The sequence below is a fragment of the Pseudorasbora parva genome, chromosome 20 (assembly GCF_024679245.1).
Source record: "Pseudorasbora parva isolate DD20220531a chromosome 20, ASM2467924v1, whole genome shotgun sequence".
NCBI classification, from domain to species: Eukaryota; Metazoa; Chordata; class Actinopteri; order Cypriniformes; family Gobionidae; genus Pseudorasbora; species Pseudorasbora parva.
This window is the reverse complement of record NC_090191.1, coordinates 27,921,802-27,935,431: the sequence shown is the minus strand read 5'-3', so window position 1 is coordinate 27,935,431 and position 13,630 is coordinate 27,921,802. Positions and strand designations below refer to the sequence as shown.

The 13,630-nt window shown below is 39.3% G+C and overlaps 1 protein-coding gene across 2 annotated transcripts; it reads left to right on the top strand.

Moving 5' to 3' along the window:
- Nucleotides 1–242: 242 nt before the first annotated feature.
- On the top strand, nucleotides 243–11,924 carry wnt7ba (wingless-type MMTV integration site family, member 7Ba). 2 transcript variants are annotated; one of them, XM_067427133.1, is made up of 4 exons: nucleotides 243–571; nucleotides 3,060–3,286; nucleotides 6,104–6,375; nucleotides 9,915–11,924. In XM_067427133.1, the coding sequence occupies exons 1-4, from the start codon at nucleotides 477–479 to the stop codon at nucleotides 10,392–10,394; spliced, it is 1,074 nt and encodes a 357-aa protein (XP_067283234.1). In that variant the 5' UTR covers nucleotides 243–476; the 3' UTR covers nucleotides 10,395–11,924. The 2 variants fall into 2 exon arrangements, with proteins under 2 accessions (XP_067283234.1, XP_067283235.1); XM_067427134.1 differs by having other exon boundaries at nucleotides 243–567; nucleotides 9,915–11,923.
- The last annotated feature ends 1,706 nt before the right edge of the window (nucleotides 11,925–13,630 follow it).

Sequence of the window (13,630 nt, the reverse complement as noted above, 5' to 3'; positions counted from 1 at the left end):
GAAGCTGCACGCATCATTTACTGAATGGAATTGCTGTCTGCCAAAGCAGAACACTTTTAAACTTTCTTACAAGCTTCAGACAAGGAACAACAGACCATATGAATGTTGTTGTTATTATTATTATTATTATTAATAATAATAAAAGGAACGGTTCGAAAACCCATCTCTTTGAAATGAAGTGCAATATAACAAAAAGGCGGAGATGTCACTCAACCGTGCCCGTAAAGGTGGGCGGACTGGAGTGTCCCCCCCCCCTCTCTGCCAATGGCAAAGCACCGACACAAGACCCGAAATACCTAAAATCAGCCGTCAGCCCGCGGCGGGGAGCACACTCTGAATTAGCCACTATCGCGCAGGAGATGACGGATCGTGTCTCCGCGCCCGCAGCTCACGCACGGACCGCGGCGCGCCGAGCAGCAGCAGCGTAACGTCACGACAAAACTTCAGAAGTTCGCTTTCTCCACGCGCTCTCTTCAATGTCACCATGCGCAGCATCTCATCCTGCGGTGCACTGCTGTCAGTCTACTACCCCCAGATCTTCCTCATCCTCACCAGCGGCAGCTACCTGTAGGTTTGAACTGATTTATTTTATTCTCACCTTTAAGACCTTGTGCGGCGATCTGGCAACACAGTCAACAGCTGGGGACAGTTAAAACGAAGTTAAAGGGGTCTGTCGTTAGTGCATGGCAAAATCATATAGTCATCTGGATATGAATGGTTTTAAAGAGCCCAAACAAATCATGATTTCCACATATGTTGGAAGAGGCATTATTTAGTGCACCTGTTGTGTTAAATAAGAGACTGAGCATGTGCATGCGCTTTAATTGGATCTGAGTCAGAGTCACTACTGATAGTTCAAAGGAAAGTGTGCTAGGAGAACAATATTCCTGATTGGATAGTAAGAGCTATATTTTTAATTTAAATAGACAACCTACCAGAAACCCTTTACTGTAAAAATGTCAGTCATTTAAAATAAAAAAGTGATTTAAACATGCTGCAGTACAACCTTTTGGTTAACTGTAATAGGGTGAAAAACTGGCAATGTATTTTTTTACTGCTTTTTAACCAATTTACTATGCTAATTTGCATGTTTTTAAGTTTAAAAAAAGCATGGCTAAACATAATTACAGTAAAACGTTAAGTACATTCCTACAAAATGTATTAATTAATCTTTTAAGCAGCTGCTTATTATTTTTTGTTATCAGTTATGCATGAGTATTTATGTTTATAGCATTTGTCCAGTGTGTGAGATGGTGTTTTGTGTTTGTGTAACATTGTGCTCTGTCTATACATACTTGGTTAACTTTAATTTCTGCATTATTATGCTGTTTATCATATCAAAACAAGATTGTAGTAGTTCTATGTTATATTCTATTAGTATATATATATATATATATATATATATATATATATATATATATATATATATATATATATATATTCCTCCGTAAATCCTTAAACATTACAGTACTTTTTTTTTTTTTTACACTGAAACACTTTTTACGTTGAAGTCCTGGCAATCATTATATCACCTAGTTATAATATTCATATGCCAGTATAAACCAGTTAATTCATTAAAAATTGATGAGATTACCTTTCATTCATTTTCTGTGAGAGCATAAGGACAATGTTTTACTCATTACGACATGTTCTGATCTCAGATGCTTGTAATTGGAAAACCGCATTTGGAAAAAAAACATAGGGTGAGATGTGCGTCTCGCTGGAAAAGACTGAACCTTTTATTTGCACTAAAGTTCAGCCTGTGGAGAAATTACTCAGCCACACGTTTCAAATGTATGTGTGGATCATAAGTGTGCTTGAAATAGATTCCGGTCACTGTTTCAGAAGTGGTCATTATTATTTAAAGCTTTCAGTTACAGTTCACATTTTGTGCTCGGATCCTCAGTTAGCATTCTTCTTTTAATTTGGTGGCCTATATTGACGACGTAGAGCCTAAAATATTTTTCGTGGGTTCCTCAGACCAGACCTATGTAACAACTTCAAAAATGCTTTCTTAACTTACTTTTATTAAAATGGTTTTGACAAAAGAGATATGCTGCATGCTATTAAAAATGACCGAAGGGAATGAAGTTTCCATGTATTAAGATGTTATTAAATAACATTCTTGTGACGAGAACAAGAATGCTAAGCCATGACTGATGAATGGACACTCTAGGTTTGGTAGCTCCTCTCAAGCATGGCTTTCTTAGCTCAAATGTTCCAGATTTGAACCATCATTGGATCAAGTGTCCTCCACTGTGGCAGGAACAGTTTAATCCATTAAAATAGGTCAATATATTTTAGGATCGTGTTCATCTGTTAAATGTTAGTCAATTGACTAACTTTATGGTGAACTTTGTTGAAGAACAGCAGAACAGACAGCTTGATTGTAATTCACGTTATGTGTGTAGTTTCACTTTAATTGGGCTATATATCCCGTGATCACATTGTTGTATGTGGTCTTTGTCTGTAGAGTTGCGTATGGTTAACCTTTTTAGACATTATTTGGGACCCCCGTCTCATTTAAATCAAGTTCAGTTCGACACTTTCCCATAAAAGCTTTGATTCATGAACTTTGATTTGTTTGTTGTTCTGTTTTAGATGAGATGCCCTGAAATTCTTTCATTATAGTGAAGACAATCCTTCAAATATTTCCTGTGGCAAATTGACAATTGGCAAAGCGCAGTTAAATCATTTGGGTATCTGAAGGGTCTATACAAACCTACAAATATATCTTCTAAAACACAAACCAATGTTAAATATTGTTGTGCAGTCTGAGAAAATGAAATGCTGAATGGATAGCTCACTCACAAATGAAAGATTTGTCATCGTTAACTGACCAAAAGTTCACAAAATTAAAGTTGACAGGGTTTAAAACGGCATTTGGAACCTATTGATTTAATTGTATGTGCGAAAAACCTTTTGGTTCCACAGAAGAAAATCACATTTGGAACGACATGAGTAAATGATGATAGAACTCAAATTTTTGGGTGAACTGTCCATTTCTTAAATACCTGGTCTACATCAGTTGCTGACATCAATGTGTCTGGTCTCCGAAGGGCTTTGTCTTCAGTCGTGGCTTTGGGCGCGAACATCATCTGCAACAAGATTCCCGGCCTGGCCCCCCGACAGCGTGCCATCTGTCAGAGCCGCCCAGATGCCATCATCGTCATTGGAGAGGGCGCTCAGCTGGGCATCAACGAGTGCCAGTACCAGTTTCGCTACGGACGGTGGAACTGCTCTGCCCTTGGCGAGAGGACCGTCTTTGGGCAAGAGCTGAGAGTAGGTCAGTAGGTTCAGCCCGAAGAGCTGCGCTTTGGGCTTTGGTGTTATGCTTGTGTGTGTGTGTGTGTGTGTGTGTGTGTGTGTACATGTTTTTCTAGCCTGGTGGGGACTTCAACCTGAATGCACACAGACTCATGGGGATGTGACTCATGTCCCTGTTGGGACCTAAATTGAGGTCCCCATGGCTACAAAAAGCTTATAAATCATACAGAATGAGATCTTTATAAAGTTGTGTGTGATGGGTAGGGCTAGGGGTAGCGTAGGGGGACAGAATATATGGTTTGTACAGTATAAAAAACATTACGTCTATGGCAAGTCCTCAGAAAGATAGCACACCAGATGCGCGTGTGTGTGTTTGTAGCTTTGGCCCTGACTTTTGTCCGTGAGAGTATGGCCCTGCGAATCAAGTGAGACAAACAGAGGTTAAAATAGATGCAATCTGTCCACAATTACTTAAAAAAAATCTCTTTCAACAAAACATACACAGTTACACACACAAATTCAACTAAACATTCATACAGTTATACACACAAATGGCACCCGTGGCCTGGAGTAGGAGAATATGCAGTAATATGTTTTTTTTTATATTGCACTCCCATATAAATTGCCTATCAGTCAGAAATGTTTGGTTACGGTCAGGGTGCGGTGCAGGGCTGTGTTTAATCCAATGGTCCTGGTAATAATCACTCTTTTGGGGGTTGGTTGGCTCTACACATCATAATCTTATTTCTTTTGTTCAAGGAAATGTATGTTTCTCGGTTGTGGTGGGCTCTACAGACTGTGCATTTGTGGGTCCTAATGTGTATGAAGCTTTTTATGTTCTTTTTTGCAAATTGCGTTTTGTGAGACACGCCATTGTATTTAATAACTGTAACTGGAAAATTGAGTTCAAAAGTTTTTCATATGAAATTTGGAGGCCTGTGTGGAATCTGCAGACTATTTACACATTTTCTGCACTGATTTAGAGTGTAAAATTGATTTAAACATGGTAAACCGGCTTTTACTGGCAGCTCAAAGCATAAGCGAATTAACCAAAATGTTTAACATTTAAGAAGCAGGGTGCACTGTACCCAGCAGGAAAGAATATCTTCCAAAATGGAATCTTTCATTGAATTTTGATTTTCTCAAAAACGAATGTTGGGCATTTTAGCATAAACTGTTGGTTATATAATAGCCATTGTGGACTTTACTGAAAGGCCATTGAGTTTTCCCACAAAATCCATTAGAATAAATGGTAGTTAAAATTCATCAGTAGGTCCATGCACGCATTGCTTGTCAAATTGTCCAATGTCTTTGTTACATTCAGATTCCAGCTTTTGGCTGGATAAAGGAAAATCCTGTGCTCAGTCAAGTTATAGGACGTAAGCTTTAGCTATGAGAAGAACCACAACGTTAAAGGTCTCTTTCCATCTTGTGAGACGGATAGGGTAATCACTGCTTCTTTTACAAGATTCAATGCCAGCATATCTTGATGAGGGATATTATCCTTAAAAAAACAACAGCAATTTCATATTATTTATTTCCCGCTCATACTATAAATGTAAATCGGTGATTACTAAAATTACAGTATTATTGGCAGACTTGATGATTAGTCTTCACGTGAAGTCTGGCAATAAGGTCTGACTGTAATTGTACTTCAGCTCTTCGCAATATAGCACCTTTGTGCAATGCAATGACCAACATAAATAAAGTTAAATAAGTTAAGAGAGAACGAGAGAAAAAAGTAGAATTAAAAAAAGGAGAATAAAATAGTTTCAGTAGAATAAAATACAAAGTCTGTATATAGCCCTAGTAGATTTTAAATTACATTTGCACGTTACATAAAGGTATTGTTAACCTCTAATGTAAAAAAATACAAATGTAAATAATTTAGCAACTATGTAGCTACAAGGCAAAGCGAATGATAAAAAAGCAGCAGTTACATTACACTAAAACATGAGCAACTCATGCGTTTTAAAGACCCCCTGTGACAAATATGCAAGCAAATATGTTTTCAGACAAATCGAGTGCAGATTCATAAGTTGTTCTACCACTGAAATGGAATGGGTCTCTGAGATTTGAGTGAGTGGAGGCGGGGCTAATTTTCTTATTCATGGGTCCGCATAAACTAAATGAAGCACGGGTGTAGTAACATTCAAGCCATTTTAAGGCATGAACAACTTTTATCACAAAAAAAAAAAACATTTAAATATGTCATTTGCTGATCAAAGAGGAGTTTTAAGGGATAAAATTATTGACTACAGGGGGACTTTAAAAAAGTTAAGTCCGTCTTGTGTTAGTTTTAACACAAATGCAAAGATTAACACAAAGCCATAGGCTCTAAACATTTGAACAATGCACCCCCAACCTTTCCATATTGGACAAACGAATGCAACATTTTGTTTATAATAATACTCTTAAATTTGGTTATTAATGCGATGATGGTCACTATACAAACAGGCAACATTATAGAGATCTTTGTGGTGGTCAGTCTGTCCCTACCTCAGTGGTATTTTCATAAAGGCTGGCCAGCAGGGGTCAGTTTAGTCCCCTTACACCATTCTTGAGATCAGGAGCACTCAATCCTGCTCCTTGAGATTAACCTCCCTGCAGGGTTTAGGCTCATCACTGACCAAACAAACGTAAACCCGTTAATTATTTCTTAAGAGTTAAAAATTACAGTCAGGTGTGTTAAAGCTGCTTCACATTGGAAGTTAGAGCCCGCTGGTAAATGCAGTTGCTACATTACTGAACGATTGAAAATGCACTCCAACAATAAGAAACTTTTGGATGTTAGTGGTGTCAAATCATCTCAGAAGTTCTACTCTTTTCTTCCTAGGTAGCAAGGAGGCTGCATTTACCTACGCCATCACGGCAGCAGGTGTTGCCCATGCTGTGACAGCAGCCTGTAGTCAGGGCAACCTGAGCCACTGTGGCTGTGACAGAGAAAAGCAGGGCTATCATGACCAGGAGGAGGGCTGGAAATGGGGCGGCTGCTCAGCAGATGTCAAATATGGATTGGAGTTCTCTAGACGCTTTGTGGATGCCCGAGAGATTAAAAAAAATGCAAGGAGACTAATGAACCTGCACAATAACGAAGCAGGAAGAAAGGTATGAAAAAGTAAAACAAGTTGTATAAACTAATATATATATATATATATATATATATATATATATATATATATATATATATATATATATATATATATATATATATATATATATATATATATATATATATATATATATACACACATATACACACATATACACACACACACACACACAACACACCTAAAGGATTATTAGGAACAACTGTTCAATTTCTCATTGAAGCAATTATCTAATCAACCAATCACATGCATTTAGGGGTGTGGTCCTGGTCAAGACAATCTCCTGAACTTCAAACTGAATGTCAAAATGGGAATGAAAGGTGATTTAAGCAATTTTGAGTGTGGTATAGTTGTTGGTACCAGACAGGCTGGTCTGAGTATTTCACAATCTGCTCAGTTACTGGGATTTTCACGCACAACCATTTCTAGAGTTTACAAAGAATGGTGTGAAAAGGGAAAAACATCCAGTATGCGGCAGTCCTGTGAGTGAATGCCTTGTTGATGCTAGAGGTCAGAAGAGAATGGGCCGACTGATTCAAGATTATAGAAGAGCAACTTTGACTGAAATAATCCCTCGTTGCAACCGAGGTATGCAGCAAAGCATTTGTGAAGCCACAACACGCACAACCTTGAGGCGGATGGGCTACAACAGCAGAAGACCCCACCGGGTACCACTCATCTCCACTACAAATAGGAAAAAGAGGCTACAATTTGCACAAGCTCACCAAAATTGGACAGTTGAAGACTGGAAAATGGTCTGATGAGTCTCGATTTCTGTTAAGACATTCAGATGGTAGAGTCAGAATTTGGCGTAAACAGAATGAGAACATGGATCCATCATGCCTTGTTACCACTGTGCAGGCTGGTGGTGGTGGTGTAATGGTGTGGGGGATGTTTTCTGGGCACACTTTAGGTCCCTTAGTGCCAATTGGGCATTGTTTAAATGCCACGGCCTACCTGAGCATTGTTTCTGACCATGTCCATCCCTTTATGACCACCATGTACCCATCCTCTGAAGGCTACTTCCAGCAGGATAATGCCCCATGTCACAAAGCTCGAATCATTTCAAATTGGTTTCTTGAACATGACAATGAGTTCACTGTCCTAAAATGGCCCCCACAGTCACCAGATCTCAATTCAAAAGAGCATCTTTAGGATGTGGTGGAACGGGAGCTTTCATGCCCTGGATGTGCATCCCACAAATCTCCATCAACTGCAAGATGCTATATATATATATATATATATATATTAATAAAAGTTGCATAAAAGTATACAAATTATGTATATAATATAATATAACATAATATAAAGGGGTTGGACAATGAAACTGATATAGAATTAGAGGTTTCACACCTATATATGCACGGCCTGATCAATACAATAACACAGCTATGCATAAAATGCAATCCAGACAGCATAGTGGGAGACATATCAGGCCCTGTTTACACCTGGGGTTAAGATGTTTTAGTTGATCGTATAACAAGTTGACACACTAAATAAAGGTGTAAACGGGGTCTTAATTTTTGAGTTTGTCCACTTTCAACCACTTCCAGAGGTAGTCGAAATGCATTCAACTGGATGGCTTTCGTAGTGTAGATGCTCATGTAGTCAAATGCATTTGAACAGCTGCAAAAGCATTATGGGAAGCATGCCAGCCAGGTTGGATTTAAACTTTGTTGCCTCACCATTCCTGATTTCTAACACAAACTCGGCACATTCGGCCTGGTCTTGCAGATGTCAGAAATGAAAGCTACTGCTTGTATATTTTTCCGTCATCCCCTTTCAAGTTTATATCTAAATTGCGAGAGCTTATTTCCCCATTAGAACGAAAGATCTGAAAGAAATGATCCGACCCATACATTTACCCACCCATAGACCCTCCCCTCGAAGAAATCGGGACAAAAGTGGTCAGCAATGACAGCAAGTCATTGTGGTGTATCAAAAGCTATGGTATCCAGGTTAATGTCAGCATAACACCCCATAGGACAAACCACATCCAAAAGAGGAAGCTGTCTGAAAGGGATGTCCAGGTATTAACCTGGATTGCATCCAAAAAACATAAAACCACAGCTGCCCAACTCACTGCAGAATTAAGGGTTATTCATTAACCAAAATTCATGGTTGGGCTGCTATACCCAAACCTTTGGGCACTCGTGCCAATGCAAAATGTCGGTTTCATTGGTGCCAACAGTGCAAATATTGGGCTGTGCACAAAGTGAAACATGTACTGATCCCTGGTGAATCCACCTTTACTTCTTTCCCACATCCGGGAAAGTTAAGGTGTGAAGAAGACACAAATAGGCTTAACACCTGGATTGTTGCTGCCCAGAGTCAAGCACAGAGGTGGATCAGTGATGGTTTGGAGTGCAATATCATGACATTCCCTACTGTTTGATGGAACTGTCACTGCCAAGGACTACCAAATCATTCTAAAGGACCATGTGCACCTAATATTTGAAACTTTGTACCAACAGCAAGACTTGTGAAAGAATGGTTTGAAGAACGTAAAAGCGAAATCGAACATGGCCTGCACAGTCACCAAATCGAAATATTTTTATACCACTTTGGGGTATTTTGGAGCAAATCAGAATTTTTTTCCTCCACAATCACAGTGGCCTGGCCACTGTTCTGGAAGAGGAATGGCTACAAATCCCTCTGGCCACTGTGCAGGACTTGTATCTGTCATTCCCAAGACGAATTGATGCTGTACTGGCTCCAAAAACGGAGGCCCTACCAAATTCTTGTGGTCTAAAACCAGGTGTTTCAGTTTGTATTGTCCAATCCTAGTATATTAAATTAAAAAATTGTCATGTTTTCATGTGATTTAGTTCATATAAACCATGAATGTTGATACACTGCTTTTAGAAAGAGGGATTAAAGAGTTAGTGGGGGAAAAAAACATAGGAACATTACTACTGAATTTCAAATCCCTCTCACTGAAGGGGAATATTAACATCGAACTAAACGGGTAAATGTCAACCATCACGTATGTCTGCCTGTAGAACATATCAGTAACACATCAAACAGCCAAATAGCTCTGCTTTTAACTCAAATGTAACCATATACATAAATGGGGACTTGAGAATTATGGACATTTCTCTTGTTCTTTGATGTGGCCCTTCGGAAGGTAGAGAAAATTACAGGCTATGATTTGGCTAAAACATATTTTTTCCTCTCAGTTTTGACAGATATCTGGCATCGCACATTGAGACATTGCTCAGGACGTATTGAATAATGGGTTTTGGTTCAAATTGCTGAAAAGAGTCAAAATAAAATGTCAAGAATTTCCCTTACCCGTCAGCTGCACAAATTCACTTGCGCCACAGATTCAGAGGCCTCTGATGAAGTCATGCCCATTGTAAAAGACTATGTGAGTTTTATCAAAACCACATTTTATATATGGTACATTTAAAATAAAACTAATATAAAAACATTTAATTTTATAAATATACATTACCCCTCGTTTAGGAAAGAAAGACCAAGGTTTGTGCTTTATATGCCATTTGGTAACACCGTTTTTTTCCCCTACTGCTGCAGGTTTTAGAGGAAAGGATGAAGCTGGAATGTAAGTGTCACGGCGTCTCCGGCTCATGCACCACAAAAACCTGCTGGACGACTTTGCCGAAATTCAGAGAGATCGGCTATGTACTTAAGGAGCGTTATACCACTGCGGTTGAAGTGGAGGCCGTGAGGGCAACGCGCTTTCGCCAACCCTCCTTCTTGCGCCTCAAGCAGTCCCGTGGGTACATAAAACCCACCGACACAGACTTGGTTTATTTGGAGCGTTCCCCCAACTATTGCGAGGAAGACGCGGCGACGGGAAGTGCGGGAACGAGAGGGCGCCTGTGTAACCACACGTCCCCTCACACGGACGGCTGCAACCTGATGTGCTGCGGCCGCGGCCACAACACCCATCAGTACACACGTGTGTGGCAGTGCAACTGCAAGTTCCAGTGGTGCTGCTTCGTTAAGTGCAACACCTGCAGCGAAAAGACGGAGGTGTTCACCTGTAAATGAGTGAGCAGAAGACTTGAAAAGACAAGAAAGAAAGGCAAGAAGCCAATGGAGAGAAACAGGAAGTGTTTGAAAGAGAAATGGAAGCGTCGAACTTATACACGGCTTCGTTTTGCACAACAGGCAGTCTTTATGCGAGAAAGGCCATTGCCGAGGAAGATGTTGATGAATAATGAAGATGCTGGAACATTATAGGAAAATGCACTGACTCCAGACCGACTGTTTTGTGATTTCATGCAAACACGTGGACGCTACAAATGCAGTGCAAGGCTTTCGTAGTTCTCAGATGCTCACAGACTTGAGGAAGGTCACCCGAGGTCTTGATATAGACTCTTATCGAACAGTCTTAACTGCCCACAAAAGTGACTTTTTTTCTTTTTCAAATTAAGGAAAGCTAATTACAAAGACAATGTGTATAAGACATATAAAATGTCCCATCAGTTGAGCCCCTATGGGAGTTCAAAAGGAAAGACATGCTACAACTCTGGAAATGCTGGAAAGCTTAAAGCGTTCGGTCACACTGTATCTGTTTGAACACTGAAAAAAAGATTTTTTTTCCTTCTCTTTGGAGAACAAAGACTGCAAATGTTCATACTGTAGTTGTCTCATAATGGTATGCAGAGGTGTGAACTTCTAATATCATTGCTACTGATCTGTTGCTTCCAATAATCAACCTGAAACAATACAGGACATTGTGTGTGTAAAAAGAGCTTATTTACCTCTGCATTCAAATGGTCTGCTCATTTCTACATTTGGGAAACATTCATTTTGGTGAATGCGTTGCCAATTGCTGCACTGGTGGTTGTAATGTGTACTGTTGGCTTTATGAAAATGGAAAACATTTTTTGTTTCATGCAAAGAGAAGCTTCCTTAGTCATATCAAGACTTGGCCATGTATGCTGCAGTGTTTGTCTTTAAATTTGTGTGTGTGTGTATGTGTGTCTAACCATGTGTGGGAACCGCAAGAGAGCTTTCAGATATTTCATAGAACCACCATTTGAGTGACCGACCATTCCCACGAATGCCAGAGACTTGGGATTCCACATCACTGGTCCGGCGTGCACAAGGTCTAGTTATATTCCGCCTGAGCCAATGGACCGTATAGCTATGGATCTGAAAATAGTTAAAAGGTCACTGGAAATATTTTGAGCATTAATAGCAACAATTTTTTTTTAAAATCTAAATTGTTTATACGAGTTATATGACTGGCAAATTTGTTAAAATATATTTTTTTATGTAGAGAATATGGCACTTTATGTCAGGTATATTCAGAGTAATTATTAATACTATTTTCCTTGTCATATTTTTGTTTAATTACAGATATACAAAAATGTTGTCCTGATTTAATGTTTTTTATTATTATTATTTTTCCTGAGCTCCCCAAAATTGCCAACCCAAGTTTCATATGAAACCATCTCATCTTTTTGTAGTCTGGTTGTATTTATACTTTTTTTTTGGAAGAGATGTACCGTAAAATCACTAGATAAATAAATGAATCAAACAGTTTGGATCAAATACATTCAACTGTGTTCACTTAAATTCACGCTCATTACTGACAAAACGTTGTTAAACGTATGTCAACATCTTGCTTGATCGACCCTGCGTAAAGTTTCTTCCCAGATGCACGGAGCGGCTCACATTCGTGGGTGTAGATACTGCGAAACGCTGATCTCAGAGTGACGCAGAGCTACTCCCGCCTGGGTTTGAATAGGCATCCGACCTGGCTCATTCATTCACCCGCCGTATGCTCTCTGCCCCTCTGGTCTTTTTCCTGTGTGTGAAAAGCATTGCAGGCAGCCACCGGAGCAGAAGTAAATAGGACCTGTTTTGTTAGCTGTCTGAACTGCTGGGTACCGGAACCGCGTAAGCTCCCAACACTATACCCCGGATTGAGAGAAAAGTCAACCCGATTGTTTCGCACAAACATTTTGTCATTAAAAAATATGAGGCAGAAAAAACAGGGTGTTGTGGGGAGAGTAGAGGCCTCCATTGAGGGGTATTAAAGCTGCGGGTGTGTGTGTGTGTGGACCACTCAGCTCATTCCAGGACAGGATGGGGGCGAGATGTGATTCTGCAAGCTAATACTTCTGGTCTGATTCACTTGGGACAGACTAAGTGCAGAACTAGACGCCTACAAGAGCAAAAAAGAGTGGTGTGGGATAGACCAAAAAAAAAAAAAAAGAGAAAGAACCAATGACTTTTATCTGGTAAGTTTGAGAGAAGTTGCTTAGGTCCTGTCTAGATTAGGCTGGACAAAAAACATACAACAAAATCAATACAAGTCTAGAGACGGTCTTCCTAAAATATAAAAGCATTTTCCTGTGTTAAGACCCATTTATACGTTTTTTAAAAAAAATAAAAGTATGCAGAGTATGCATTACAATAGTATACTCTATACGTATACACTCACCGGCCACGTTATTAGGTACACCTTGCTAGTACCACGTTGGACCTTAAGAACTGTCTTTCTTCTAAGTGGGATAGATTCAACAAGTTGCTAGAGACATTCTTCAGAGATTAAGGTCCATATTGACATGATAGCATCACTCAGTTGCTAGAGATTAATCTCCCATTCCACAACATCCCAAAGTTGCTCTCCTGGATTGAGATCTGGTGACTGGAGACCATTTGAGTATAGTAAGCTCACTGTCATGTTCAATAAACCAGTTTGAGATGACATTATCCTGCTGGAAGTAGCCATCAGAAGATGGTACACTGTGGTCATAAAGTGTTAGACATGGTCAGCAACAATACTCAGGCATGCTGTGGCATTTAATTTCACTAATTATATTAATAATTAATTCTATTAATTAACACTATATAAATTATATTATATGAACACTAATAACTGTATTACTTCATTTCACACAGACTGATATATTATTTCAAATGTTTACTTCTTTTCATTTTGATTATTATAACAGACAACTAAGGAAAATCCCAAATCCTCAGAAAAGAGTATTGTGAAAAGGTTCAATATTGAAGACACCTGGTGCAACACTCTTATCAGCTAATTAACTCAAAACTTTAAATGGTCTCAGTCTAGTTCTGTAGGCTACAATATCATGGGGAAGAAGCCTGACTTGACAGTTGTCCAAAAGTCGACCATTGACACCTTGCACAAGCAGGGCAAGACACAAAATGTCATTGCAAAAAAGGCTCGCTGTTCACAGAGCTCTGTGTCCAAGCACATTAATAGGGAGGCGAAGGGAAGGAAAAGATAGGAAAAAGATTAAAAA

What these genes read in the sequence shown, in the direction of transcription:
- wnt7ba (XM_067427133.1), top strand. Translation starts at nt 477, where the DNA reads ATGTCACCATGCGCAGCATCTCATCCTGCGGTGCACTGCTGTCAGTCT. An exon ending in CCAGCGGCAGCTACCTGTAG is followed by an intron (nt 572 to 3,059) that starts GTTTGAACTGAT and finishes TGGTCTCCGAAG; the next exon opens with GGCTTTGTCTTCAGTCGTGG. An exon ending in TGGGCAAGAGCTGAGAGTAG is followed by an intron (nt 3,287 to 6,103) that starts GTCAGTAGGTTC and finishes TTTTCTTCCTAG; the next exon opens with GTAGCAAGGAGGCTGCATTT.